The 26,267-nt window shown below is 54.8% G+C and overlaps 2 protein-coding genes across 2 annotated transcripts; both read left to right on the top strand.

The window, feature by feature from the left end:
• Positions 1-18: 18 nt before the first annotated feature.
• HAUS7 (HAUS augmin like complex subunit 7) lies at positions 19-20,894 on the top strand. Its single transcript, XM_058658726.1, has 10 exons — positions 19-137; positions 618-733; positions 3,145-3,212; positions 5,162-5,223; positions 10,194-10,285; positions 10,725-10,865; positions 10,971-11,067; positions 11,513-11,722; positions 12,524-12,638; positions 20,818-20,894. The coding sequence occupies exons 1-10, from the start codon at positions 27-29 to the stop codon at positions 20,856-20,858; spliced, it is 1,053 nt and encodes a 350-aa protein (XP_058514709.1). The 5' UTR covers positions 19-26; the 3' UTR covers positions 20,859-20,894.
• A 385-nt stretch (positions 20,895-21,279) lies between these two features.
• Positions 21,280-23,679, top strand: TREX2 (three prime repair exonuclease 2). The gene is made up of 2 exons (XM_004598891.2): positions 21,280-22,540; positions 22,943-23,679. The coding sequence occupies exons 1-2, from the start codon at positions 22,363-22,365 to the stop codon at positions 23,668-23,670; spliced, it is 906 nt and encodes a 301-aa protein (XP_004598948.2). The 5' UTR covers positions 21,280-22,362; the 3' UTR covers positions 23,671-23,679.
• Positions 23,680-26,267: the final 2,588 nt, after the last annotated feature.

Genomic DNA, 26,267 nt, shown 5'->3' with positions numbered 1-26,267 from the left:
TTAGAGCGCGAAACATGGCGGGGCAAATGGCCTGCGTCGCCGGTGTCGGCAGGGTCGGCCTCGGCACCTGCGATTGCTATGAGGAGAATGACGACAGCGTGTTCAAAGCAGCGTTGGAGGTGTTCCAGAAGCTTAAGGTGCCTCGGGGCCCCGGAGCCACTCCTGGGCAACGTGAGCAGTGCCCTGCCGGAAGCCTCGGCGAGCTGGCCGTGGAAGGCCTCGCCATGGCTGCTGCTGTGGCGGCTCTGGGTCAGCCCTGCATGGGGCAGCTTGCGGGCCGTGCGATTTTGTCTTTTGGGGGTGCCCCGGGCCTTTATTCTATCTATATTTGCGACCTGTGCCGTGGCAGCTGGGGTCAGCACCAGGTACGGAAGTCTGCTGGTGCACCTGGGCACTTGGGGCAAGTGTAGACAATAGAACACAGATCCTGGTTTCCAGGAACTTGCCGGCTGCGGACAGGACAGATGAGCGCCATGGGCTAGGTGTCAGAGGTGCCACAGCAAGGAACCCCGGGGCTTACAGGTCAGGTAGCTGTCGCAGATGCACCAGACCGCTCCTGCCTACCTGACTCCATCTCATCCCTCCAAAAGCTTCTGATCTTGGTTTCCTTTGCGCAGGAGCTGAAATGCCCCTTGCTGGAGGGCCTGTACATCGCTGAACCAAAGACCATTCAGGAACTGCTGTGTAAACCCTCCAAGTACCGCTTGGAGATTCTGGAGTGGATGTGTAGACGGTAATGCCCCTCCCTCTTTCTTTCTCTTGCTGTGGGTGCACAGGGGTAGCCCCTAGCTGAGTGGGCAAGGCGGGAGCTTGTCCTCCCACAGGGTGCGGCATACTGGGACAACAGCTGGGTGTACAGGAAGTGCTGACTAGGGGGCTGCGCTCAGACTGGCCAGCTGAGATGGTCTTAGGAACCTTCTCCTCCCTTCACACCTGCTTTGAAGATCTCAGGTCTTGCCAACTGAGTTGTGAAAGGTGAAGCTGTGATTGGAGCCCTGTCCTGCCTGGAGCCCTTGAACCAGAGCAGTGACCTGCGTGGGCCAGGCCATGGGCTTGGGCTATGAGGCACCTCAGCAAGTGGCCCTTGTGTGGTGTCAGCTCTTCTGGCTCCTGAGATCCTGTGGCTGAGGTGCTAGCAGAGGGAAAAGCTGTAGGATGTCCTTTGGCACACAGGTGTCCCCAAGCGGCGCAGCTGCCTTAGCTGTGGCTAGGGAAGGTTGGTGACAGCCTGCGCAAGGCCTCTGAGCCTCTCAGTAGTGGCCATGGGTTGTTGGTGCGCCTGTGCTCTGGCATGCCTGCCTGTGCTGCTGGAACTGCAAGACTGGGGGAGAAGCTAGGGGAAGAAACAGGCATTTTTATATTTGATCTTTTCTTCCTGCCATCTTCTAGAGCCTTGCTTAGCCCTCAGCAAACCAGTGCTTTGCAAACATTTTTCTCTCATTGACCTTTGTTTTCCCTTTGGGAGACACCATTTGAGTGCCTACATGTTCTCCAGAACTCCTACACAGACTTTGAAGTCCCAGCTCTCAGTCCCATTTAATTTGAAAATGTTCCTAATTCATGGGGTGAAATGTCCTCCTTGTTGCCCTGATACCCGGCACTACGGGAGTGACCCCCTACCAGAGCCCTTCGCCCGTGCATGCTGCCTTGGGTCACTGAGCACCTGGCTTGGCACTTATTTGCACATGAGAGGGAAGTTTAGGTGCTAGAAAGGGACCGGTCAGCGGCACAAGTGGCAGCTTGGGGGGGTCACCTGGGGGCCTTATGAAGCACCTGGAGGCCTTTGAACTGTATGTTCTGAGTAGAGCAGGCACAGGATCAAAGGACCGAGTTACTGAAATGCGTTTTGGCAAGGTGGCCCAGGAGCTGTGTGACAGATGGATTTGGAGGGGAGGGGCTGCAGGCAGGATAGCAATAACCCAGGCAAAAATGGCAAGAGCCTGGTTCCGAGTGGCAGATGGCTTCTGTGGTAGCCACTGCTGCTCCTGGGGTGGGGCTGGTGTGGGGGAGGCAATGGCCGGTCCAGGAGCCAGGAGCCTGGGAACAGAGGAGCTGGTAGGGACCACCTGGCCAAGTGCGAGGGTCTTGAGCCAACTTCCAGGAGGAGGTACACACCTGCTGGGTTCAGGCAGAACTGGAGGCTGACTGTGAGCTCGGGTACTCTGCTGCAAGCTCGGGTACTCTGCTGCTGTGCTGCCTGCGCAGGGGTGGAAGCAAAGGCCGTGTCCCCCAGCTGTTCCTAGTACTTATGTGAATACCAGAAACAGCGTCTTTGCAGAAGTAGCCCAGGAACTAGCTGGCAGCAGTGGTCCTAAAGGAAGATTGGGCAGCTTATGGTTCTCCCACGGCATCACATTTCCTTCCTTAGCACCTGGCTGCCGAGTGTTATTCCTGTGCCTGCTTCACCTTGTCCCAGGGGAATCCAGGAGCTGTAGCCTCAGTGTCTGTGGACTCCAAGTGTGCCGGGCATTGGCCCTCTGTGTAGGGTGGGCCATGCCCTCATGGGCCCCTGGGTTACTGGGGCCCACGCTGTTAGGGTGTTGCTTTCTGCGCTACATCCCCAGGAGGCGGTGAGGTGGACTGCAGTGGCAGCCAGGCTGAGTGTGCCTACTCGGACTCTCCTGGCTCCCTAGTGAGGACAGCCACAGCAGGCGTTCCCAGGGCTCAGGACCCAGTGTGCAGCAGGTGGACTGCGCCCTATGGGAGGATGAGACCTGGCAGGAGGCTACATAGAGCCAGGCATCAGCATTTACTAAACCCAGGGCAAGGGCCACACATGTGTCCCACATTTGGTGGCTGCCTTTTCTGTCCGGCCATGGCACAGAGATGGGGTAGGAATGCTAGTCAGCTCCTGGTGCCCTGCGCTCCCACAGCAGGATGTTGGCAAGGTACCGCTGGGACAGGGGGATGGCGGGGTGGCTGCAGCCTCTGTCCCCGGTGCTGTCCTATGCAGTAGGTAAGCTTAGAGCCTAGAGAAGAATTGTCATGTCAGTCCTGGAATTCCCATGTCTGGAAATAAGCTTTTTAAAGTGGTTTCCCTCTGGTAATTGATGGGGATGCAGTTGCGTGGTGCTCTGCGCATGCGCCAGCGTGGGTGTTCCTTGTCCCTCTCGGGCCTGACTGCTGTTGCTTTCTTGTCTGCAGGGCCTGCCCCTCCTTGCAAGAGAAGCTCAGCTCACTGAAGACAGCCCCGGTGGAGGTGAAGATCCAGGGTAGGTCCCATTCTTCCACTGGGGTGGGGATTCTTTCCTCTGCCAGGGGCCACTTGGATATTTATAACGTCATTAGTGCATCATGCAAAACGATCAACTTAAAAGTTTGCGTTGAGGCTGTTGATAGACCCTTGCAGATTCAAGGTGAGTCAAGGTAGGTAAACTGGACCTAGGAACTCCTGTCTGTGCACGAGGTGGCACAGCCACAGTAACTGTGTGGTGCCACTTGTCCTTGCTGCTGAAAAGGGACAGGAGCAGTTGGTGAGTGCACCCTGCTTCCCAGAGCTGTTCCCCCATGGGACTACCCGGGAGCCAGGAGCTTGCTGGCTTCCTTGAGGCGCATGTGCACACGCACACACATATGCTGAACCTGGCCCACTGCAGCTGCACTGCTGCTGCGTCAGGCTGCTCCTGCGCAGTGCGCATGGCAGTGCTGAGGGCCCGGGCTCCCCACGAGCAGAAGCAGCAGTGCCAGCAGGACTGGGGCGCTAGGACTATTCTGTGATTCATCTGACAAGTATCGTGTTTATTTATAAATTAAGTTTTAACTCATTTCACAGGCTTTGGGGGGAGGGGGCTAGAGAGAGAGAGAGCAAGCTTCTGTCTGCTGGAGAGATTTTCCATGTGCTGCCTCACTGCTGAAATGCCTGCAGCAGGCGCCTGGGCTAGGCTGAAGGTGAGGGCTGCTGGCTTCTCCCCGGTCTCCCAGATGGGTGGCAGGGACCAAGCCTTGCCTTCCAGGGTAATGCCTGCAGGAAGGTGGGACTGGAAGTGGAGTTGGAACTTGAACCCAGCTGTCCTGCTATGGGACAACTCTGTCCCAAATGGCCACCTCCACCTGCCAAGTATTGAAGGAACAGCTGCATTTGAAGGTGCTGGGGGCATGGTGGTACGTTTTAAGACCCTCGTGGGGTGGTAGCCAGGAGAGAGTAGCTGTAAAGCTCTAAGCCTTGCGTGGAAAGCAGCACTGTAAGCCACCCGGAGGAGGGCAGTGTGGGGTGGGGGTGTCGGAGGGTTAGGAAGAGATGGTCCTGGTGACAAAGATGGAGTCAAGGGAGGCGGCAGGCCAGTCAGGGAGCAGGAAGGTGTGGGGACACAGGCTCTGAGGGAGAGCAGGGCAGGGGAAGGGAAGGCTGTGGCCTGCGCTGGGGTCATTGTGCTGGGGACAGGGCGTCAGGCAGGGCTCTTGCTGTGACCAGTCCAGGGGAGGGCTGCAGGCACATCCTGGCTCGCTGTGCTGGCTGAAAGCAAGAAAGGGTCAGGGAATTGAGGCTTGGGGGCTAAGCGCTGTGGGGCAGTGGGCCTGCCTGGGCCACACACCATTACTTACAGAGTGTTGGCTATCTCCTCTCTGCTCCCTTCCTGCTGGAGCCTGCCAGAGCACATGACCACAGGGTTTGGCTTCCTGCTAAGGTGTGTCGGGGGGCACACAGGCCTGCACCTGCTTCCTGCCACTGAGTCCAGCACCACTATATTCGAATGTCCTGCACCTGTGGAAGATGTGGCCAGGCATTATTTGTTGTGGGCAGGGCCTCAAGCTCTCTATCTGTAAAGTGCAGCCCGGATCCCACCTTTTGGACAAGCCGCCTGATGGGAGGTGATGGTACGGAGTGTGTGGGATGTTAGCACATGTGTGTGCTGGTTTTAGGAGTAGACACAGAGCAGGTGGCAGAGCCTCAGGAGCCAGAGGTGGAGTCTCAGGTCTGCAGCCCCCACTGCAGGCCAGGAAACAGCTGTGGAGAGGGCGAGTGCCTGGGAGCAGGCCACGGGTGCAGGCAGTGCTGACCCTGCATGTCCACACTACACCAGCCTGGTGATGTCGCAGGAGGCCCCTTAGCAGGACAGAACCTTGGGTGCCTGTGTGCTGTGAGCAGCCTTGCCTGTCAGCGTGGGAGCTGCAGTAGCTCCAACTGTAGCTGTACAGTAACTGTGTGTGTGTGTGCCTGCAGAGATGGTGAAGCTTGGCTATGAACTGATGCTGTGCGCTCCAGATGACCAGGATCTTCTGAAGGTAAGAGGTCCTCGTCTGGCCCCACCAAGGCTGGGCATGCTCCCTGCCCTGGCTGGGGACCTTCACATTACCTGCCTGGGGCTGCCAGGAGTTTCTTCCCCTAGCGCCTTTGAGATTCTTGGGGCCCTACGCTGCCAGGGTCTGCTGAGGGTGGGCTCTAACCATCCCTTGCATGGCAAGGAGGGCAGGATGGGGGTGGAGGCAGATCTGTGGCCTGCAATGAGTGCATCCTACCCTTGGCTGCTGGCTTTACGTCACGTGCAGGCAGTTGTCACGCCCACTCGGCAGTAGATGTTTAGCTCAACCTCATTTCACGGGCGGAGACAACTTGCCTGGAGTCACACGGTGGCAGAGATTACCCTCCACCTCAACCTGTGTGCCTTCCCACACGTACTTCCTGCCTGAGGGCTTTTATGCAGCAGCTGCCAGTTTGCCTGGTAGTGGACCCAACAGACTCCAGCCCTGGCCCCTAAACTTGCTTTGAGATGATGATCTCTGTGTTGTGTTTGGTGCTCTTGGTTCTGTAGGTGGCTCACATTGTCACGGAGACTGTTCACCTTCCTGGTGGCCATGTGGTGTGAGCGCCTCAGCCTGCAGCCTCTCTGGCACCTACGGTCCTGCAGCGGCCACTGCTGTCCCAGGCACCAGCAGGCTCTGTTGCGCTCTGGGGACTAGTGGGGGGATCATCAGTCCACTTTGGATGTCTATGGGCAAGTCCCTTGCTGCCTTTCAAATGGGCTCATTTGACTTTTTACTGCTAGGTTGTAAAAATTGTTTTTGGGTTCTGAATTTAAGTGTTGTCAGATATTTGATTGACGGTTTTTGTCTTTTGGTGTTTTCAGGGCTTGTCTCTCTCTCTCTGCTGGGCTTGTCTCTCTCTCTCTCTCTGCTGGGCTTGGCTGTGCTTAAGAAGCCATTGCTAAGTCCGGGGTAGTGAAGATTGCCCTTCTGTTGTAGGCCTTTGAGCCACTTTGAGTTAGTTATTTTTTTTTAATATTTATTTATTTATTTTTATTACAAAGATATACAAAGAGGAGGAGAGATAGAGGAAGATCTTCCCTCCGATGATTCACTCCCCAAGTGAGCACAACGGCCGGTGCTGTGCCGATCCGAAGCCGGGAACCAGGAGCCTCTTCCGGGTCTCCCAAGCGGGTGCAGGGTCCCAAAGCCTTGGGCCGCCCTCGACTGCTTTCTCAGGCCACAAGCAGGGAGCTGGATGGGAAGTGGAGCTGCCGGGATTAGAACCAGCGCCCATATGGGATCCTGGTGCGTTCAAGGCGAGGACTTTAGCTGCTAGGCCACGCTGCCGGGCCCAAGTTAGTTATTTTTAAAAACATTTCTTTATTTTATTTGAAAGGCAGAGTTACAGAGGGCGGGGGAGAGAGATACCTATATAGAGAGGGCTTCCATACTCTGGTTCGCTTCCCAAATGCGTGTAGTGGCTGGAGCTGGGCTGGTCTGAAGCCAGGAGCTGGGAATTCCATCCTGGTCTCCTACCCGGGTGCAGCACATGGACAACCTCCGCTGCTCTCCCAGGCACATTAGCAGGGAGCTGCGCCGTGCCTGTGTCCGGCACTCGCAGTGCTCATGTGACCTGCTGCTCAGAAGCTCTCTCTTGGGGTTTTCCATGGGCCAAGTGAGTGCACATTGTCCTCTGTGTGTGTGCAGCCTTGGCGCAGCTCTGCGCGGTGCTGCTGACGCTGCTGTGCCGTGGCCTCTGGCTCCCAGACCTCCGTCTCTGTTTTGGCTGTGCCCAAGATCATGGGGTGGGTTGTGTGTTGCGGGGGTCATGTGTGAGCTCTCTCAGGTCTGCAGGGTCACTTCGTTGGACTCTCCCAGCCCCGCAGTGTCTTTGCTGTGTTCCGGTTCCTTGGGGTTCCCTGTTTATTTCACTGTGCCCCACTCACTGGGAGTAGTTTGGACTTCTGGATCGGGGCTCTCTGCCACCATGTGACTCGAGCTCCCCAGACACAGCCAGAGGTTTATCCACAGTGTGTCTGAGCTCGAAGCTGTGTCTGTTCTGCAGTGCTGTCTTCCGGCTCTCAATTAGGGTCAGGTTCAAGTTGAGGAAGCTCCAACAGCTGCCCGGCCCTGGGAGTGGCGTGCGGAGGCTGAGAGACGGTGTGTGTACCCTTCATCCTCCGCACTGTGGGAACTTTCCCCAGCTCTTGGCACTTATCACATTTTTGGTTGTGCTAAAATGGACACAGTGCAAAATCTACCATTTTAGCCGTATTTGAAATAGGCATCATGTGCCACAGACCTTGGTCACCATGCTCATGTGCACAGTGAACTGACGTCAACCGCATCAGCTTTGCTTGTCCCGTCGTCCATCTCCAGACCTTTTTCATTTCCCCAAGCTGTAGCTGCACTTGATTTTGAAGCCATTGCAAAACATGCACTCAAGTGGCGCTTGGCGCATTCACAGCACTGCGCAGGTCCTACCTCTGGGTTGTTCAGAAGTCTTTTTATCATCATGAAAGGAGACCAGTGTCCCCCAGCAGTCACTGCCCGTTCCCTCCAGGCCCTGGCCTCCATTTATTTACTGCCTGGCTGTGCCATGTTTCCCCATGTTACCAGATCCCTCTAGGTGGCAGCAGCCCCGGTCACAACCTCCTTCCTTGCTGCGATGCTGGCATCAATCTGAGAGGTGGCACTGGAGAAATCAGGCACAGACTGAAGATCCTTAGCTTTTGTCCAACTTATGTTGTCTTTTAAAATATATATATTTAAAGATTTCTTTATTTTTATTGCAAAGTCAGATATACAGAGAGAAAGCTCTTCCATCCAATGATTCACTGCCCAAGAGGCTGCAATGGCTGGAGCTGAGCCCATCTGAAGCCAGGAGCTCGGAGCCTCCTCCGGGTCCCCCACACGGGTGCAGGGTCCCAAAGGCCCTAGGCCATCCTCAACTGTCCTCCCAGGCCACAAGCAGGGAGCTGGATCGGAAGTAGGGCTGCCGGGACTAGAATCAGCACCCACATGGGATCCTGGCGCGTTCAAGGCAAGAACTTCAGCCGCTAGGCTACCATGCTGGGCTCAAAGAAGATATATTTTATTTATTTGAGAGTCAGAGTTACAGAGAGAGAGAGGAAGAGAAAACGATGTTTCATTTGCTGATTCACTCTCCAAGTGGCCACAATGGCTGGGGCTGAGCTGATCTGAGGCCAGGAACCAGGAGCTTCTTCTGGGTCTCCCACATGGGTACAGGGTCCCAAGGCTTTGGGCCGTCCTCTTCTGCTTTCCCAGGCCACAAACAGGGAGTTAGATGGGAAGTGGAGCAGCCAGGACTCAAATCAGCACCCATATAGCATGCCAGTGCTGCAGCTAACAGCTTTACATGCTGTGCTCCAGCCTCAGCCCCATATATATGGGTGCCCCCAAAAGAAGTATAGAACAGTGTGATCCTTGTCGGACACTTAAGTTGAGCTAGGGCACACTGACACAGTGAGGAGCAAGGCAGCCAGTCTAGACTCAGGGTCACATGTGAGGGGCTCAGGAGCCAGCTAATGCCAGAAATGCTGGCCCAGAGGGGGCCTCCACGACTGTGGCAAACACAGTGCCTGCAGCTTTGCAGGTACACTGACGTGAGGAGCTCAGGATGTCCTAAGAAGTCATCACTTCACATTAAAAGCCCAAGCAGCCCCTCTTGGGCTGCAGGACTGGCACATTAGCATAGCACACTAATCAGCCGTCTGTGGTGCTGGAATCCCATATAGGTACTTGTTTATGTGATGGATGCTCCACTTTTGATCCAGCTCCCTGATTATGGCCTGGAAAAGTAGCAGGAGATGGCTCAAGTCACTGGGCCCCTGCACCCACATGGGAGACCTGGAAGAAGCTCCTGGCTTCAGATGTCACAGTCATGTGGAGAGTGCAGCAGTGGGTGCAAGATGTCTCTCTCTCTCTCTCTGTTTCTCACTCTCTGTCCTTCTCTCTGTAAATCTACCTTTCAAAAAAAAAAGAGAGAGAGAAGGAAATCTTACAAAAAGTTAAGGAATCTGGTGCACCAAAGACACCATCTGCCAGAATGGAGGAAGGTATCTGAAATCACTTAGCCCTTACGAGACTTGTGTTCCTGGAATCTGTTCAGAATTGCAACTCGAATAGAAAAATGCAAAACTCAATTCAAGAATTGGGGGCAGACGTTTAGCCTAGTGGTTAAGCACCTGCAGAAGCGTGGCCAAGTCTGGAGTCCATTCCCAGCCGACACGCTGCGGGGCTAAGCCCCTGCCCCCCATAGAGAGGGCCTGCATGGAGTTTCAGGTTTTCAGCTTCAGCCCAGTAAGCGCCAGCTGTTGCAGGCACTCGGAGACTAAACCAGCAGATTAGAACTTGGCATTAGATCAATTTGTCTCAAATCAATTGCAACATTTCTTGAATGGGCAAAGGGATCTAAACGGGCATTTGTCTGAAGCTCTAGCAATGCCAACAGGCCTGTAGAGGAGTGTCTGGCCGTGCAGGCCCACTCCTAGGTACGTAGTCAAGGGAACTGACAGCCGATGCACATACGAGCTCACACGTGAAGTTCATAAAGTTTTCATAGCTTGCAAGTAGGAGGAACCCAAATGCCCGTCACTGCTGACTGAAGCAGCGGCATGTGGTCTGGCACAGGTACTTCCCATAGGAGTGGTGCCCGGAGAAGGCAGCTGGACGCCGAGGGTGGGCAGCGTGCAGCTGCATGCACAGCAATGCTCTGGAAGAGGCACATGCTGTGGGGCATGGCAGGCGGCTGCTCCTGCCTGCGTGTGCAAGCTTCTGTGTTGCCAGCCGAGCACAGCTCAGCACCGTCGCGTCCCTGAGGGCTGTGTTCCCTCTTCCTGTGGCACCGGGCACTTTCCAGTGTTGTGCCAGGCACTGTTGGAGCTCCTGGAAGTGTGTTGTTTCCAGCGACCCCCGTCAGGGGCAGCGCGTGGAGAGGGTGGGGTGGGGCCTGTTTAGTACCCAGCCAGCGTGTCTTCTCTGCCCAGGGCTGTGCCTGCCCCTGGAAGCAACTGCACTTCATGGACCGGCTCATGAACGTGATTCGGAGCCTGAACGTCGGAGGCTCCAACTGTGTCAGGTAAAGATTGCCATGGCAGCTGGGCTCATTTCTGTCCTGGACCTGGAGCACTGGAGGCGGGGGCTGCTCTCTGCTGACCCTACTCTGGCATCTGGGGGTGCAGGCTGAGGTAGGACCCCTACACCCTCTGTGCCAGAGAGCTGGCTGGCTGCTCTGGGGCCAGCGTCTGAGCAAGGAGTGGCCGTGTAGCGCGGGGACTGGCTTACTGCTCACAGAGCTGGGCAGTTATGTGTGTACTGGAGCAGGGTGAGTCCCGCAGCTGCTCCTGAGCAGAGGTGGGCCACTCTGAGCAGCCCCAGCAGGTGGGGTGCAGAGAGCTGTCTCTTGGCCCTGCTGCCTGGTCTCCTTTGTCCCCTGGCTTTTCTGTGGGGCACCCAGGGCTTGCTGCATCAGTGCCACTGCAACCTGTGACCGTCTGGCCTTGGGGATGCCCCGACAGCCTGCAGGAGTGCTTTGAGGACACCATGGAGAAGAACGAGGACCTGCTGGAGGAGGTCTTCTCCAGCTGTAGGCCGCACACGCTGCTGAGGCCCCTGCACGTGCAGCCCGTCCTCGATGAGCGGAGCGCGAAGCACCCGAGGCAGGTGTTCTGTCACTTCAGATGGACCCTTGTTCATGTGCCCTACAAAGTACCCGAGGCCCTGGCACTGAAGAGCTGAAAGTGCCCCCTCTTTTCTGCCTGCAGTTCGTGCCCCTCCTCCCAGTCAGAGGAAGAGAAGCTGGCAGACCTGGCCAGGCAGCTGCAGCAGTGCGTTGCCAAGTTGCAGGCGCTCCGAGCAGAGGTGAGGACGGTGGTTCCTAGGGGTTGTGGGGCTTGGGGATAAGGCCATAGCCACCGTGGTCATAGGCTGAGAGATGTCACCCGCCCCAGGTTGGTGTGCCCTGAGGCTTATGTGTGTTAGGTTATGTGTAGGGCTCAGCAGGCTTGAGGATGTGGAGCTGTCTCCATGAGGGCGAGAGGCTGGTGCCGGGCTGGGCCCCAGGGACCAAGGTGTGCACATGTGAGCCTGAAGCTCCCAGTTTGCCCACACCGTGTGGCATGCGGGCTGGTGCAGCAGCCCTCGGCTCAGGCCTCTGCTCTGATGGAGTGGGCTGTGTGCCATCAATGGCCGGTTGCGAGCCTGCTCCTCAGGCTGACTGGTCTGGGGTTGCCAGCCTGGGCTTGCTGCGGGCCTAGCTGGCCCAGTGGGCTGAGCCTGAGGGACTTTACGGCCCTTCTCTCAGCAGAAGCCAGGGTCTGCTCTGAGTGGGACAGACAGCAGCACCGTGGAACAGAAGCTGCGCCTGGTTCTGTCTGACCTCTACCAGCTCGTCCTTGCCTTTCTCCAAGTCTATGATAATGAGCTCAGCGAGTGCTGCCAGCGCCCGGAGCCTGACCTGCACCTCTGCGGCCCCGTGATCCAGGCCGTGCACCAGACTCTGGCTTCTTGTAGCCAGGTAATATCCAGTCCTGCTGCTCTGCTCTGTCCTGCCCACCCTCCCCTGCTGCTGTGCCCTGCTGCTGCTGAGGGACCCAAGATCTGAGCTGGGGTGGTTGCCCTCGCTGTGCCTAGGGGCCTGTAGCTGTGGAGGGAGAGTGTCTGCCCTGAAGAGGTCTTGGCACTGCTGGGGTTTGAGTGAGACCCTCGTCTGAGCCTACAGCTTCTTACATGCACTGGCCATGCCCTGCTTTTGCGTTCTGGCCCTGCAGGGCGAGGTCTGTGCCCGTGAGCCAGCCACGACGGGACAGGAGAGGGTGGGCTCATGCCATTCAGCCCTGACTCGCTGTTAGCTGACTGCCTTCAGACCCACAGCGAGCAAGCAACAATGCCAGCTTTAATGGCAAGGGCCTCAGTTGCTATATCGGCAACTCTGCCGAGGGCTCAAGGGTTCCATGTGTGGCTTTTATTTTGGCTTATTTAACAGGGAGACTTCAGCTTTTCTGAAGCCTGGCTTGCCTGTCCTGGGCAACTCGTGAGCAGGTGGCTTGGGCTCAGTCCCCATCTGTTGGAAAGGGCCTTGGATCTCAGTACACTCCCTCTCCCTGTCCTGCCAAGGTGCTGTGTGGGGTTGGCACATGTGGTAGGTCACTGTGCAGTGAGAGGTTGCCAGAGCCGAGCTGGAGAACTCTGGTGACCCTCCTGCTAGGGATTCTGTTGTTCCCTCTTGGCGCTCTGGGGACATGAGTCTCGCATGCTCAGTGTGACCTGAGCGGGAAGCAGGACACCGAGCGCTGTCCCCGCCTTTCCTCCTTGCCAGCTGCTGAAAGCAGTCGTAGAGATCATGGACGCCTCTGCGCAAGTCTTGGAGATGGCCAGGAGGCAGCAGGCTGAGCACGTCCGCTGGGGCAGCAGCCACGCCATGAAAAGTCTAGGTATGTAGCCGCTGCTCGCATGCTGCTGGGGCGAGCCTGCTGCGTGCAGGGCTCCTTTTTCACTGTACATTGCCACTTGGGGACTGGCCCCTCCGTCTTATCCCCTTCTTTGAAGATTCATTTAGTTTATTTGAGAGACAAAATAACAGAGAAAGAGGGAGAGATAGAGGAAAGTGGATGTTTCATGCACTGATTCGGCCCCCAAATAGCTGCACTGATCTGAAGCCAGGAGCCAGGAACTTCCTCCAGGTCTCCCACGCATGTGCAGGGGCCCAGGCTTTGGGCCATCCTCGACTGCTTTCCCAGGCCACAAGCAGGGAGCTGGATGGGAAGTGGAGCAGCTGGGACATGAACCAGCACCCATATGGGATCCCAGCGTGTAAACAGCAGCGGAACACATCCTGCATCGAGGTGGACCCGCTCTGCTTTCTGTAATACATATGTTCCTTGTCTTGAGAGAAGATTTCGATGGGTTACAAAATAAAAGCATGCATTGTAGAAAATGAGAAGTATGCAGAAGCAAATAAGAGTGATATCTTTAAAATCATCTTTATAACTGAGATGTAAGTATAGCATGTGCACAGTTTTGTATGTGTTCTGTGTTCTTTATTTCCCTTTGACCTATTTTTTTTGTAAGCATTTTCCCAGGTGCCCTAGGTAAGTTTTCATTGTCGAACATTCCACGCAGGCATGTGGTGTAGTTTGCACAATTTTCTGCTCGTGAGTCAGGAAGTCGTTTTCAGAGTTTTGCTACTTATTAAAGATCTTCACAAAGTGAATGGAAAGTGCCATTGTGAGTCACCTGTACGGGTTTCTCGGTGTTCTGTGCCAACGTTTACCTTTCGATTCCATCTTGCCCTGAGCTGGCTGCAGTAGCCTCCCTCCTGTGCCGTGCCAGTGGAAAGTGGAAGCAGTTCCCGAGTCTGGCGCCAGGGGGCACCTGAGTACACGGAGGTGTACCTCTATCCATGATGGGGAAGGTGACGGTTTACAGCCAGGAGAAGGTGCATGGTGCGCAGAGATGCAAGACACACAGGACACCTGAAAGTAATGGACAGAATGTGGACTTGGCGTTGGTGGGTTGGAGAAGCACAGGTGGTTTCAGGTCTGCTCACTGTCTCCTTGGCCTTGGCTCTGAACTTCAGATGCTGTCCCAAGAGCATGTGCTGTTCAGTCTCATAGGTGTGTTCAGACACAGCGCTTTTGCCTCATGGCATTCCTGCCATGGATGTCCCAGAGTCGTGAAGCTAGGCTTAGCAACTGCATTTGAGCCTTTTTCACGTTTTTGGGTATTGGATGGAGGCAGTATTATATCTGCATTTAACTTTAATTAAACTTTGTTATCTGAGTAAATTCTTTTAGAAATTGTGGAAATACACATTCAAAGTTCAATTGTAATAAAAGAACAATGAATTTTGGAAGGAATCTCAACTTGTAGTGCTAGGAACCTGAACTGGTTTGCGTTTTCCCTGTGCCATTCTAGTTTGAAAGAGTTCAAGGTGAATACAGGTGGAGCAGCAGGGTGGAGCTGCATCCCCTATGTCCAGGTAATTGCTGTCACTTCCATTGTGTTCATGTTCATTGTCGCGTGTCATGGGTGAGGAGATATTTTCCTCAGATTGTAAATATCTCAAGCTTTGTGGCCCCTATGCTCACTGAGGCAACTACTCCACTCTGCCACTGCACTGCTTTCGAAAGTAGCCGTAGAATAGAGTCATGTAGCTGTGTTTCGGTGAAACCTAGCTTCCAGAAAGAGGCAGTGGGCTGTAGCTGGCACCTGTCTCTACGTTCTTGAGCCTATGGGTGCTTTCTGTGTTGGGTCAGCTTCTGCAGCGCATCTCCCAGGCCTCCTACCAACCTGCCGGTCCTCAGCATCATCTCGGACATCACATTGCTCCACACGATGTTAGTGGTGCCTGTCCGTCCGTGTGCAGTGGTGTTTCGCTGCGTCTTTATTTTGTTAGTGATGATGGATGAGCGTATGCTTCGTCTTGATTTCTGACCTGTTGGCATTTTCTCCTTTGGGAGGGGCTGTTTAAGTGTTGTCTTTCTAGTGTCCTGCTTGTCTTTCTGACATGGATTTCAGGATATGAGTCCTTTGATGCTCATTTTATTGCATCTAAAAAGTGACTTATCTCCTCAAACCCTGTGTGGCCTTTTGATGTAAAGTAGCTTTTGGTTCAGATTTGTCAAGGTGGATAGTATCTTTGTAGCTTATGGAAGAAAACTTTCCTCCTCTGACCCCATGGAGCTCTTACCTAGCTTCTTCCAAAAGGCGTGGCTCTCTAAAGTAGAAAAGTTGATGTTAGTGTGTGCTGTGAGGTAGGGGTCGGTTTTGTGGTATTCCACCACTCTGCCCCACTGAGCTGCAGCACCAGCACATTGCTTAGTGCTGAAGTATATGTAGGTTTCTGCATCCTCTGCCCTGTTTTGCGGTTTGTTGATTTGTTTTAAAGAGTTAATTTATTAGTTTTTTTTTTTAAAGATTTATTTTATTTTTATTACTAAGTCAGATATACTGAGAGGAGAAGAGATAGAGAGGAAGCGGAGCTGCCGGGATTAGAACCAGCGGCCATATGGGATCAAGGCGAGGACCTTAGCCACTAGGCCAAGCTGCCGAGCCCTATTAGTTTGTTTTAAAGAACCTTTATTATGGCATGAAACACTTTCTTTCATACATCAATTCATTTGACACTACTTTTAAAAAGATTTATTTATTTTTAAATTGAAAGGCAGCTTCTTTTTTAATTGGAAAGACAGATCAGATTTATGTAAAGTAGGAGATACAAAGAAAAAAATCTTCCCACTGGTTTACTCCCCAAAATGGCCGCAGTAGCTGGGGCTGAGCTGATTTGAACCCAGCAGCTGGGAGCTTCTTCTGGGTCTCCCATGTAGGTGCAGGGTCCCAGGGCCCTGGGTCATCCTTGACTGCTTTCCCAGGCCACAAGCAGGGAGCTGGATGGGAAATAGAACAGCCAGGATACAAACTGGTGCCGGTATGGGATCCCAGCGCTTGCAAGGTGAGGATTTAGCCATTGAGCTCTCATGCTGGGCTCTGAAAGGCAGATTTACACAGAGAAGGAGAGTCAAAGAGAAAGATGTTCTGCCCACTGGTGCACTCCCCAAATGACTGCAACAGTCAAAGCTGAGCTGATCTGAAGCCAGAAGCTAAAAAATTCTTCCAGGTCTCCCACGTGTGCTCAGGTACCCATGGACTTGGGCCATCGTCTACTGCTTTCCCAGGCCATAAGCAGGGAGCTGCACTGGAAGTGGAGCAGCTGAGGCATGAACCGGTGCCCATTTGAGATAATGTGCTTGGAGGTAGAGGATTAGCCTGTTGAGCCACTGTCCCGGCTCCTACCGTACTATTTATGTTGAATTGTAGAGAAACTGCTACAGAGATGACTGCTACTTTATAAAAAAAAAAACTGAGGACAATTTAACAGTCCATTGAGTTGCTTGATACATAAATTGGAAAATATTTTCTCTGTTACTAGTAGAATAGAAAATAGTAGGGGAAAACTATAGTTTGTTATGCCAGCATCCCATATGGTTTGCAGTTTGTGTCTCAGCTGCTCCACTTCTGATTCAGCTCCCTGCTTGTGGCCTGGGAAACAGAGGAGAACAGCTCAAGGCCTTGGGCCCTGCACCCGTGTGGCAGACCTGGAAGAAACTCCTGGCTCCTGGCTTTAAATCGGCCCATTCCTGGCTGTTGAGGGCAGATGAGGAGTGAACCAGCAGATGGGTGATCTCTCTCTCTCTCCAGAACTCTGCTTTTCAAATGAAATGCATCTTTTAAAAAAATTATTTTTTTATTGGAAAGTCAGATATACAGAGGAGAAGAGACAGAGAGGAAGATCTTCCATCCACTGATTCACTCCCCAACTGGCTGCAATGGCTGGAGCTCAGCCCATCCGAAGCTAGGAGTCAGGAGCCTCTTCTGGGTCTCCCACACGGGTGCAGCATCCCAAGGCCTTGGGCCGTCCTCGACTGCTTTCCCAGGCCACAGGCAGGGAGCTGGATGGGAAGCGGGGCAGCTGGGATTAGAACAAGTGCCCATGTGGGATCCTGGTGCATGCAAGGAAAGAGCTTTAGCCACTAGGCTACCATGCCAGGCCCTGAAATAAAATTTTTTTAAGTGAAATCTTAAAAAAGCAAACTAGTAAAAACAATAACATTTCGCATGCTAACCCAACAAGCTCACTTAAACCAAATGGTAGGGGAAGCATATGCAAAATAAATGCAAAGAAATAAGGTAAATCCATTTTTTTTTTAACCTTGCTCTGCTTTATTTTCAAAATGCTTTCCTGAGCTATAACTCACACGACAAAGTTCATTCTTTGCAAAGTGTACAGTTCACTGACATTTGGGGTATTCCCAGTTGGATGGGAAGTGGAGCAGCTGGGACACGAACTGGCTCTTGTTTGGAGTCCTGGCTCTTGCAAGGTGCAGATTTAGAGATTGAACCATTGTGCCATCCAACCCAGTCACTTATAATGTGATTACTGGTGAGGTGGGATTTGCATCTGCCATTTTGTTCTTTGTTTTCTCATAGAGCTCATTCCAACTACCCGTGCTCTGTTACTTCTTCAATGTAAACGAGCATTTTTCCAGCCTATCGTTTTAATTCTCTTATTGTCAAGTTAAGTTTTTTTTAGTGCTACTCCCTTAGTGGTTCCCTTAGGATTACAGTTGACAATTTAAGACAGTCTAGGGGCTGGTATTATGGCGTGGTGTTGTGTTAAACCTCCACCTGTAATGCCCGTATTGCGTATGTGTAGTGCTTTGAGTCCCGCTGCTCCACTTCCAGTTGAGCTCCCTGCAATCGTGCATAGGGAAGCAGCAGAGGATGGCTAAAGTGCTTAGGTACCTGCCAGCCCCGTGGGAGACCTAGAAGACGCTTCAGGCTCTTGGCTTTGGCCTGGCTCAGCCCTGGCTGTTGTGACCATTTGGGGAGTGAACCAAGCGATGAAAGATGCCTTTTTCTATTTCTTCTCTTTCTATAATGCGGCCTTTCAAATTAAAAAAAATCTGAAAAAAGACATTGTCTGGTAACAAGCTAATTTCATAGTATATAGAAACTGCTCTCATCTAGCATCTTGTACTTTGTGCTATTATTTCATTTTGATTACAACTTGATATGTTCTATGCCCATCGTACTAGGTTTATAATCATTCCTTTGCGCAGTAAGGCACAAGCAGTACCGGTGTTCGGCACTGCAGTTAGCACTGTTTGGGATGCCTGTACCGCAGCGCGGAATCCCCGGGCTCGGGCCAGCTCTGCTCTCCAGGGCCCTGCGACTCACCAAGTGCTTCAGTCCTTGCGTCTCATGCAGGAGGCTCCAGTTGAATTCTAGGCTGTTCGTTTTGGCCTGACCCAATCCTGGCAGGCATTTGGGAAATGAACCAGTGGATGAAAGGGCTCTATGTCTCCTTGTCTAGTTCTCTGCCTTTCAAATGGAACTAATGCTAAACACAAATTGAAGAAGATACATTTATCTTCACTTTTAATGTTAGCTCTTATTGGAATTTTTAGTATTAAAATGGAATTTGGGGCTGGGTTGGGAAAGGTGAGCTCTTTCCCACACTCTGGTTCGTGTCCAGATGCCTGAGCCTGTGAGGCCTGGTCCAGAAGTGGAGCCAAGAGCCGGGAGCATCATGCATGTCTCTCACGTGGGAGGCAGGAATCCATCTACTTGGGCCGTCACCCGTGCCTCTTAGGAAGCTGAAGTTAGTGCCAGCTCTTCCTTCTCCTCCATGTCTTTCTTGCTCAAAGCCTCAGGGTCAGGCTGAATGAGGGGTAATGGACATTTTAGGTCCCTTCTGGGGATTCTCATGACTCCTGGTGTGCACATGACCTTGCAGAATGCCGACTTTTTGGTCAATGTCTAGTTTGCTCCAGTGGTTCCCCAACTCCTCAGATGGCAGCAACAATAGCGTCTGCCCACAACTGCCCCAGCTGGTAGCTTTAGGCCATGTACTCACACAACCCTCTTTGGAAGCTGTCTAGATGAACAGCCAAAGCCAGCCCTCTGCTCTGGCGGCTGGTGGTGTTGCCAATCTTGACCTTGGCACGTGGGTAGCAGACACTCAGGAGTATCTGCTTGCTAATTCAACTGCAGCAGAATCCTCCATGTTTAAGGTTATTAGAGCACTGACCCCAATTCACCCTGTTGCTCACTCTCACTTCTCTCTGTATAATTGCTGTTAATAAGCTGCTTATAATCCATGCTGCCATTATTATAATAATGGTCACTACTCTTCCTAGTAGTGTGCCATCTCACCTGGGACCATGGCACAATGGCTTTGGAGTTGTCAGGGGAGCAGGTCTTTCCCTTGCTTCCTTACTTGGCTTTGGTCACCTGGGCCTCCTGATTTGGTGTGAGGCCAATCTTTATGTTCTAGGTATGTCCAGAGAAAGGGGTTGGTGTCAAATGGGTGCCATGCTTCTTTGCTTTGGTCTTGATGGCTTCCCGTAGCTCTCATGCCATGAGAAGTATGTCTGGGTGCCAAGAGTAGGGTTGTAGTGACTGGTGTGGGCTCGTACCACCCTACCTCACCACACTCCTGGCCTTTGCCTTGCACCCTCACAGGACAGAGGCTGGCGAGGAGGTGGACAGTGAAGTGTGTGAGGGAACCTGTCAGCTGGGTGGAACTCCATGGACTCCTCAATGGGGATTGCAAGCAGAGGGCAAGAGCTGCACCCTGTGGCACTATACCCGTGGTGCACCCTCCTGCTTTCTGGTGAAGACAGTGCACAGCAGTGAGCGACCTGAGCCCAACCTGATGTGCCTGGCAGTGCCCAGTAATATCCAGGCCTCCTTGGTCTTGGTGGCGGTGGGCAGGGCAGGGGAAGGATTGTGTTTTGAGGGGTGACCCCTATCTGTTCCTACCACAGAACCTCCCTTCCCTGCCCCAAATCCTTACCCCAATCCCCTCATGAGGCAGCAGAGAGAACAGGTCAGGACAATTGGCTAAGCAACAGGGTAGTCTCATCTAGCATTCTACAATTCTGAGTCAGAGAACATGGTGGGGCTGGGGTGGGGGTGGGTGGGAAAGCCTAGGGCCTCTTGCTCTGCTGAGAGTAAGGTCAAGGCCAGGAACACTGGGACTGGGAGGGGAACTGGGACAGGATGAGGGGCTGGAGGCTGGGAAAACCTGAGCCATGCTGGAGGCAAGCTGGAGCCCAGGGGAACGCGGGGTTGTGACTGGAAGTCCACTAAGCAGGTGTTGGTGGCGGGGGGACACCCTTGGGGTGCAGTCTGGCATGGGCTGGGTATGTTTCCCAGCTGGCCTGCTGCAGCTACCTTAGCCACATGTCTGCTTTGCTAGATCAGGAGACAGCGCTCTGGCTCCTGTGTGGCATGTGTCGCAGAACCCTTGCCTGCTAGCCGGCGCGATGTCCAGGTTAGCAGGGCCATCTAGGATGGAGGCTTCAGCTGAATGAATATCATTGCGAGACCATGAGTCCACTGCCTTGGGCATCACCCTGGAGTCCCCAGGCAGTCCTGAGCTCCAGAGGCACCCTAGGGAGGGGTCATCACAAACCCTGCTGTCAATGGGAATGATGTTCCTTAGTGAAAGACAAGTGTGACTGACCTTGAGGAGAGCTGTGGATGGTCAGAGGACAGCAGGAGACCCCCTCTTCAGAGGACAAGCTGGGAGGTGTCAAGCTGTAGTGCCTGAGGAAAGAACTAGATGTGTGCGTAAGCTGAGGCACCAGGGCAAGGAGACCTGCAGGGAGAACAGACCTGGGTGGAGCCGAAGTTCTTGCGTGTACAGCCGGGAGGCACTAGATGACTTTTAGGGCAGTCACGGGGCCCATCCCTGTCATGGCCTTGGGCTGTGTGCCCCTGCCATTGCTCTGATGAAAAAGAATGTACTGCCTCTCCCCCCGCCCCAGGCTGGGGCTGCTCCACAGCTGGGGCAGGATGTATGGGGTCTGGTCTGAGCTTTGGCATCAGGCACTGTGGGTGCTGGGACCCAGTCCCGGACCCCAGGGCTGCTGGCCCGGCACCCACAGAGCAAGTCTACTCCCTAGACATGGAGCTCCTTCAGGGCCAGCTGTGGGAGTGCCCCTCTGTCTGCTGAGGTGTCGTGGGGAGCCTGTGATTGTGGCCTGCTCCAGGCCAGCAAGCACCACACTCACTATGCTGTTTGTATTTCTTTTTGCTCTGCAGCCTCCAAAATCAATGAACTCACACTGGCATACACGGTCTGAACCGACAGCCTGTACCAGGACCCGGGATAGGGCTGCCCCTGTGGCACCTGACCTGAGAACTGCATCCAAGATGACACCTAGCCTGCCTCACAGCCACCACTCTGGCCGCAGCTAACAGCCCTTTGGGCCTCACCTGGGGCCCCCTTTGCCCCCATCTGCCTAGAGACTGCAGCCGCTTAGAAGGTCTATTGGGAAAAAGGAAACCTCCAATTCTGAAAAGTTACTCTGAGCCTGGTCTTTGCTTGCATTGGTCTGTGTCACCCCTACCCTTCCCCACCACCCCAACCCCCCGCACTCGGGCAGCTTCTCCTCCTTGCCAGCTGCTCCAGATGCACCCTGAGACCTCCACTCCTCCCTCCTAGCCGAGCCCCAGAGGCCCCAGCTCTGTAGCCTTTTCTTTCCCTGCCACGGCCTCCCCCAGCCAACCTCAGAGCCCTGTGACAGGACGTCTCAGGCTCCTTCCCTGTCCTGCGTGTGCTACCCCAGGAGCCTACAGATGGGGTGTCTGCTCCTGCTCCCCCTTCCTCCCAGGGCCTGTGAGCACTAGGCTGGGCTGGGGAATTCTTCCCAGTGGCCAGACTGGTTGTCCAGGAAGCTGCTCCTGGCTTCCCAGACTGACCCCGTATCTCCTGAGCAATGTGCCTGTCACAGTCACCTCCCCTCCTCTGAGCTGGGAAGAAGTACGCCTGGTGGGGCCTTGGCCACTTGTCAGGCTGCAGGTGGCTGGAACAGGGCTCCCTTGTCCCACTGCCCATCCTGCCCTGCTCCCCCTGCTGCCACTCAGCTACCTGAGGGTGGGGAGGAGGTGACCGAGAAGATAGGCAAGGCTGTGGGCACCACTGACCAGCAGAGCAGCTGAGGCACTGACAAGGACCTGCAGTGTGTGGGGCCAGCATCTTGGTCACTAACCTGCACCCCAAGCAGGACACGGAGGCTGCAGTGTTCTCCTGCCGGACACTGCCTCTTGCTGTTGCGATCGGTTCCTTCCCCTAGAGTAGAAGGTCCAAGTGGCCAGAGGCTCCACTCCTGCTCCAGGGGTTCTGGGGCCTTGTGTCCAGTACCGTATGTCACTTGCTCCTGCCCAGCATGGTCTGCTCCCACCTGCCTCTCCCTGTGGGTGCCCGACAACATGTGGGAGGCCCTGAACCAGTCCTGTCCACTGGGGCAGCATTGAGGTGTTTGTCCTTCAAAGCTGAGTGTTATGTGTCGGGGTGCCCTGCTCTTGCTGCGGGTACACCTCGTGCTCATGAGGGGTAGTTGGGCTCCCTCGGATGGAGAGGCAGGCAGAAGCATCGAAAAGGGAACCCTACAATGCTTGCTTTGTCCAAGTGTGTGGCTAGGTATCAAGTCTGCATCTCCTGGGCCTGTTATCTGTGGCCTGACTGCCACTGGACTCTGAGCCCCTGCGGCTCTCTCATGCCTGTGAGCACGTGTTCTTCAGGAGCCTGTGTGTAGCCAGAGCTTGTCTTCTCATCTGTCAACACGGGCGTGTGTCCCAGTGGCTATGAGCTTGCGAGGGGGTGGCAAGCAAGCCGGCTGCACAGGTCCTACGGCCTCACGTCTCCCGGTTGCCCAACAGGAGGCAGGGGGCGGGCCGTGGCCACTGATTAAAGGCAGCCTGGAGCAGCCTGAGTGGAGACAGGTGCCCAGCAGCTCAAGAAGCCAGCCAGCACCCGCCCCAGGTAAGCCAGCGCTGGTGTTGGTCGTGACTACTACCAGGAGCCCGGAGGCAGGCACAGGCTGCTTTGGGGCCAGCATCCATGGGCCAGAGGCGGTGCAGGGGAGCCTGGGACTGTTGCCTGGCATCTGATCGGGGAGTGGGGCCAGGGTGTTATGCCTGATGCTTCTGGTAAAGGGGTGAAGGGGCTGGGCTTAGGACAAGAGGGAGAGGGCCTGGGGAGAGGAGGCAGGATTGGGGCAGGCTAGGGGAGCACACAATGCAGGGCTTCCCAGTGGAGGGGCCAGGAGGTGGGCAAGGGGGCCCAGGGCCTAGAGGGCTGTGAGCCATGGCCAGAGTGGTGGCTGTGTGCAGCAGGGCCAGGTGTCATGGGTGTAATTTTCAGGTTTGGTGTCTCTTGCTCTAGCCTCGCTGCGCTGTGACGCCGTCACCATGTCTGAGGTACTTCGGGCCGAGACCTTTGTCTTCCTCGACCTGGAAGCCACTGGGCTCCCCAGCGACGAGCCTGAGATCGTTGAGCTGGCCCTGTTCGCTGTTCACCGGTCCTCCCTGGAGAACCCAGAGCGCGACGAGCGGGGCACTCCGATGCTACCCCGGATTCTGGATAAGCTCACGCTTTGCATAAGTCCCAGGCGTCCCTTCACTGCCAAGGCCAGCGAGCTCACCGGGCTGAGCAGTGAAGGCCTGGTGCAGGCCCGGAAGGCTAGCTTCGACAGTGCTGTGGTGCGAACCCTGCAGGCCTTCCTGAGCCGCCAGGAGGGCCCCATCTGCCTCGTGGCCCACAATGGCTTTGATTACGACTTCCCCCTGCTGTGCATGGAGCTGCAACGCCTCGGAGCCCAGCTGCCCCAGGATACCATCTGCTTGGATACACTGCCTGCGCTGCGGGGCCTAGACCGTGCTCACAGCCATGGCACCCGCTCCCAGGGCCGCAAGGGCTACAGCTTGGGCACCCTCTATCACCGCTACTTTCAGGCGGAGCCTCATGCGGCCCACTCAGCCGAGGGGGATGTGCACACCCTGCTCATGATCTTCCTGCACCGTGCTGCCGAGCTGCTCGCCTGGGCAGATGAGCAGGCCCGCAGCTGGGTCCGCGTCAAGCCCATGTACATGCCACCTGACCCCCAGTTCTGAGGCCCTGCCCTGGCCTCCCCAGCCACATACCCCTAGAGCCCTACGTGAGGCCCAGCCAGGCCCAGACATGCTCCACTGGAGCTTGCTGTTGTGGGGCTTCTGCCCTCCGATCCTTTCTCAATAAACATTGTAAGCTAATCACTGGCTGTCCTTGCCTACTCTCGGGCCAGATGCCTCACTGCCCAGCCTGGCCGGGAGCCGGAGCAGAGCCACACTCACCTGCTTAATGTGTCCTTGCAATGAGCTGCATGTGTGGATGGGGACGTCTGGGGGGCTGATGGGTTGGGACTGGGGACCTTGAGCTGCCAGCCTTCTCTCTGACTGGTCTGTCACTAGTCCTTTGTTCTATAGCACTTTCTACGTCATTGCCCCACAGAAGCGATGAGCAGGGCCTTAGAAGGGCAGTGGCTTGGGGAGTTGAGCCTGCAGGACCAGGTCTGCTGCGGGGATGCCCAGCTGCAGCTCTTAGCAGTGCCTTCAGCCTGTGTGCCTGCTTTATGAACTGGGCACAGCATGAAGTGCTGTGATCCGGAGTGGGAAGGAGTCACACCCACCTACGTTTGCTGCGGGCGCAAGTATGCTGGCATCCTTTGGCAGTGTGCAGCTGAGGTGGTCCTGGCTTTGAGGCTGACCTGGGGCCTGGGGGAGAAGGCGACACCTGCAAAGGAGCCTGCCCTGGGTGCTGCCTTGGCTGAACTTTGGGGTACTGGCCAACTTGCCTCTGGGGCCCTTTCCGGACGTACTCTCAGTCCAGTGCGTGGGGAGGCGGGTGAGGAGAGTCCTGTGTCACCAAACACAGGTAAGAAAGGGTGGGGTGGCCACACCCAAGAGTGACGCATGAGCAAGGCCTCCAGTCTTGAGCCAGCTGGGCCCATTTAGGGGACGCTAAGTAGGTCACAATGACTGGAGCCACTGCAGCGTGCAAAGTGGCTAGCTGGGTGACGACACCAAACCCAGGTTGTGGCCACGTCACACTGAACTCAGCCCACAGCAGGGCTAAGCCTCACAGCATTGGGGAACCTTGGAGTTGTCAATAGCAGCAGCAGAGTCTTGTCTGTGTTGTGCACTGCCTTTCTAGCTGCTCACTGGGAATGGTCTGGAGGAGGAATACAGCAGCTGGCAGGGAGTGAAGCTGACCAGGCCTACGCTCTGCTGGGGGAGGGGCAATATACGGGGAGTCTCACAGGAACCGGGGCTGACTGAACTGAGCCTCAGCGCAGGCGCTGAAGGGCCAGGGGACTCAGCATCCCCAGATCTGTTATCAAGGCATGGCCTACTCCCATTTACTGGCCTAAATAGCTCCATGCAGCTGGCAGCCTGAAGCAGGAGTTAGTGCCCTAACAGTGCTGATCTACCACTACCTTGCTGGGTGGGTTGCCCTTAATGGCTCCCCGTGGGCCACTGCCCAGGCTCAGTTCCCAGCACCCACCGCTCTGGTGCCAAGGTAGCTTTGCCTTGCCTGGTCTCCCTGAGTCCACTTGGACAGGCTGAGCCAAGTATCCAGCTTCTGTGTTGCTCAGACAGGCTTTGACGTGCCTGGGGCCTCCCGGCTGTGACGTACTAATAGCCACCAGACAGCCCCTCTGGGATGGTGCCTATGCAAGGGCTCATGCCAGAGCCTTGCGTGGCCCGGAGTGCCGGGAGCACTGTCCTTGCTGAGTCAGGCCAGAGGTTTCCAATTCTGACCGAGCCTTTTCTTTTTCCTTCGTCTTGCTGTTGACCTTGTGGGGAACGCGTTTTTCCGAGGTTCTCCTTTATTTTTAGTGCCTGTTTATGTAATTTAAATTAAAGATTGTTTCATTTGAGAGAGCACATTTCTTTCCACTGGTTCACTCCCCAAATGTTTGCTTGGGCTGTCCCAGGCTGAAGCCAGGAGACTGGAGCTCAGGCCGGGTCTCCCATGTGGGTGGCAGGACTTTCGAGTCAGCAACTAGAGCAGGAATTGAATTTAGGCACTCTGATAGGATGGGGCTGTCTTAACAGATATCTTAAGCACTAGGTTAAACACTTTATGCCTCTACTTTAATGTTCAACAATCAATGGCTGTGTTTAAAACCAGCACCCCCTGCAAATTCCCAAGCACTGCATTTCTTAGAATGACCGCAACAAAACCGATGAGTCACAGGAGGTTCCGCACAGTGGTCCACGCCATGGCTGCCTTGCAGCACACTTCGCTGGTATCGGAGATGATGAAATGTGCACCTATCATGCAACCCAGTGCTTTCACCCCGGGGCTCTTACCTGTAGACCTGTGGAAAGCCAATTCTAGAATGTTCATCACAGCTTTATGATGACCCCAGTGTCATCATAAACTAGTAACTCCAGTGTCCACTAGCAGGTGAATGGTTTGTAATGCATGCTGCATCTGGATCAGAGCTGCTGCTAAGCAACCGCAACCAGGAGGAGTGAGCCACCCCCCACCCCCCGCCACCCATGACTTGAGTGACTGGCATTCAGAACAACTGGGCCGAATGAAAGGAGCCAAGCTGCAGAGAGCCTGTAGTTACGTGTGCAGAGCAGCTCCACTGCGTCCGCTCTCCTCCCAGAGCTGTGCATCAGCTCATAAGGGTGTCTGTCAATGGGGACACAGCTGTGAT

Source organism: Ochotona princeps, chromosome X (genome assembly GCF_030435755.1).
Source record: "Ochotona princeps isolate mOchPri1 chromosome X, mOchPri1.hap1, whole genome shotgun sequence".
NCBI lineage: Eukaryota > Metazoa > Chordata > Mammalia > Lagomorpha > Ochotonidae > Ochotona > Ochotona princeps.
Note: the sequence above shows the minus strand (reverse complement) of the source record. Positions and strands in the feature narration are given on the sequence as shown.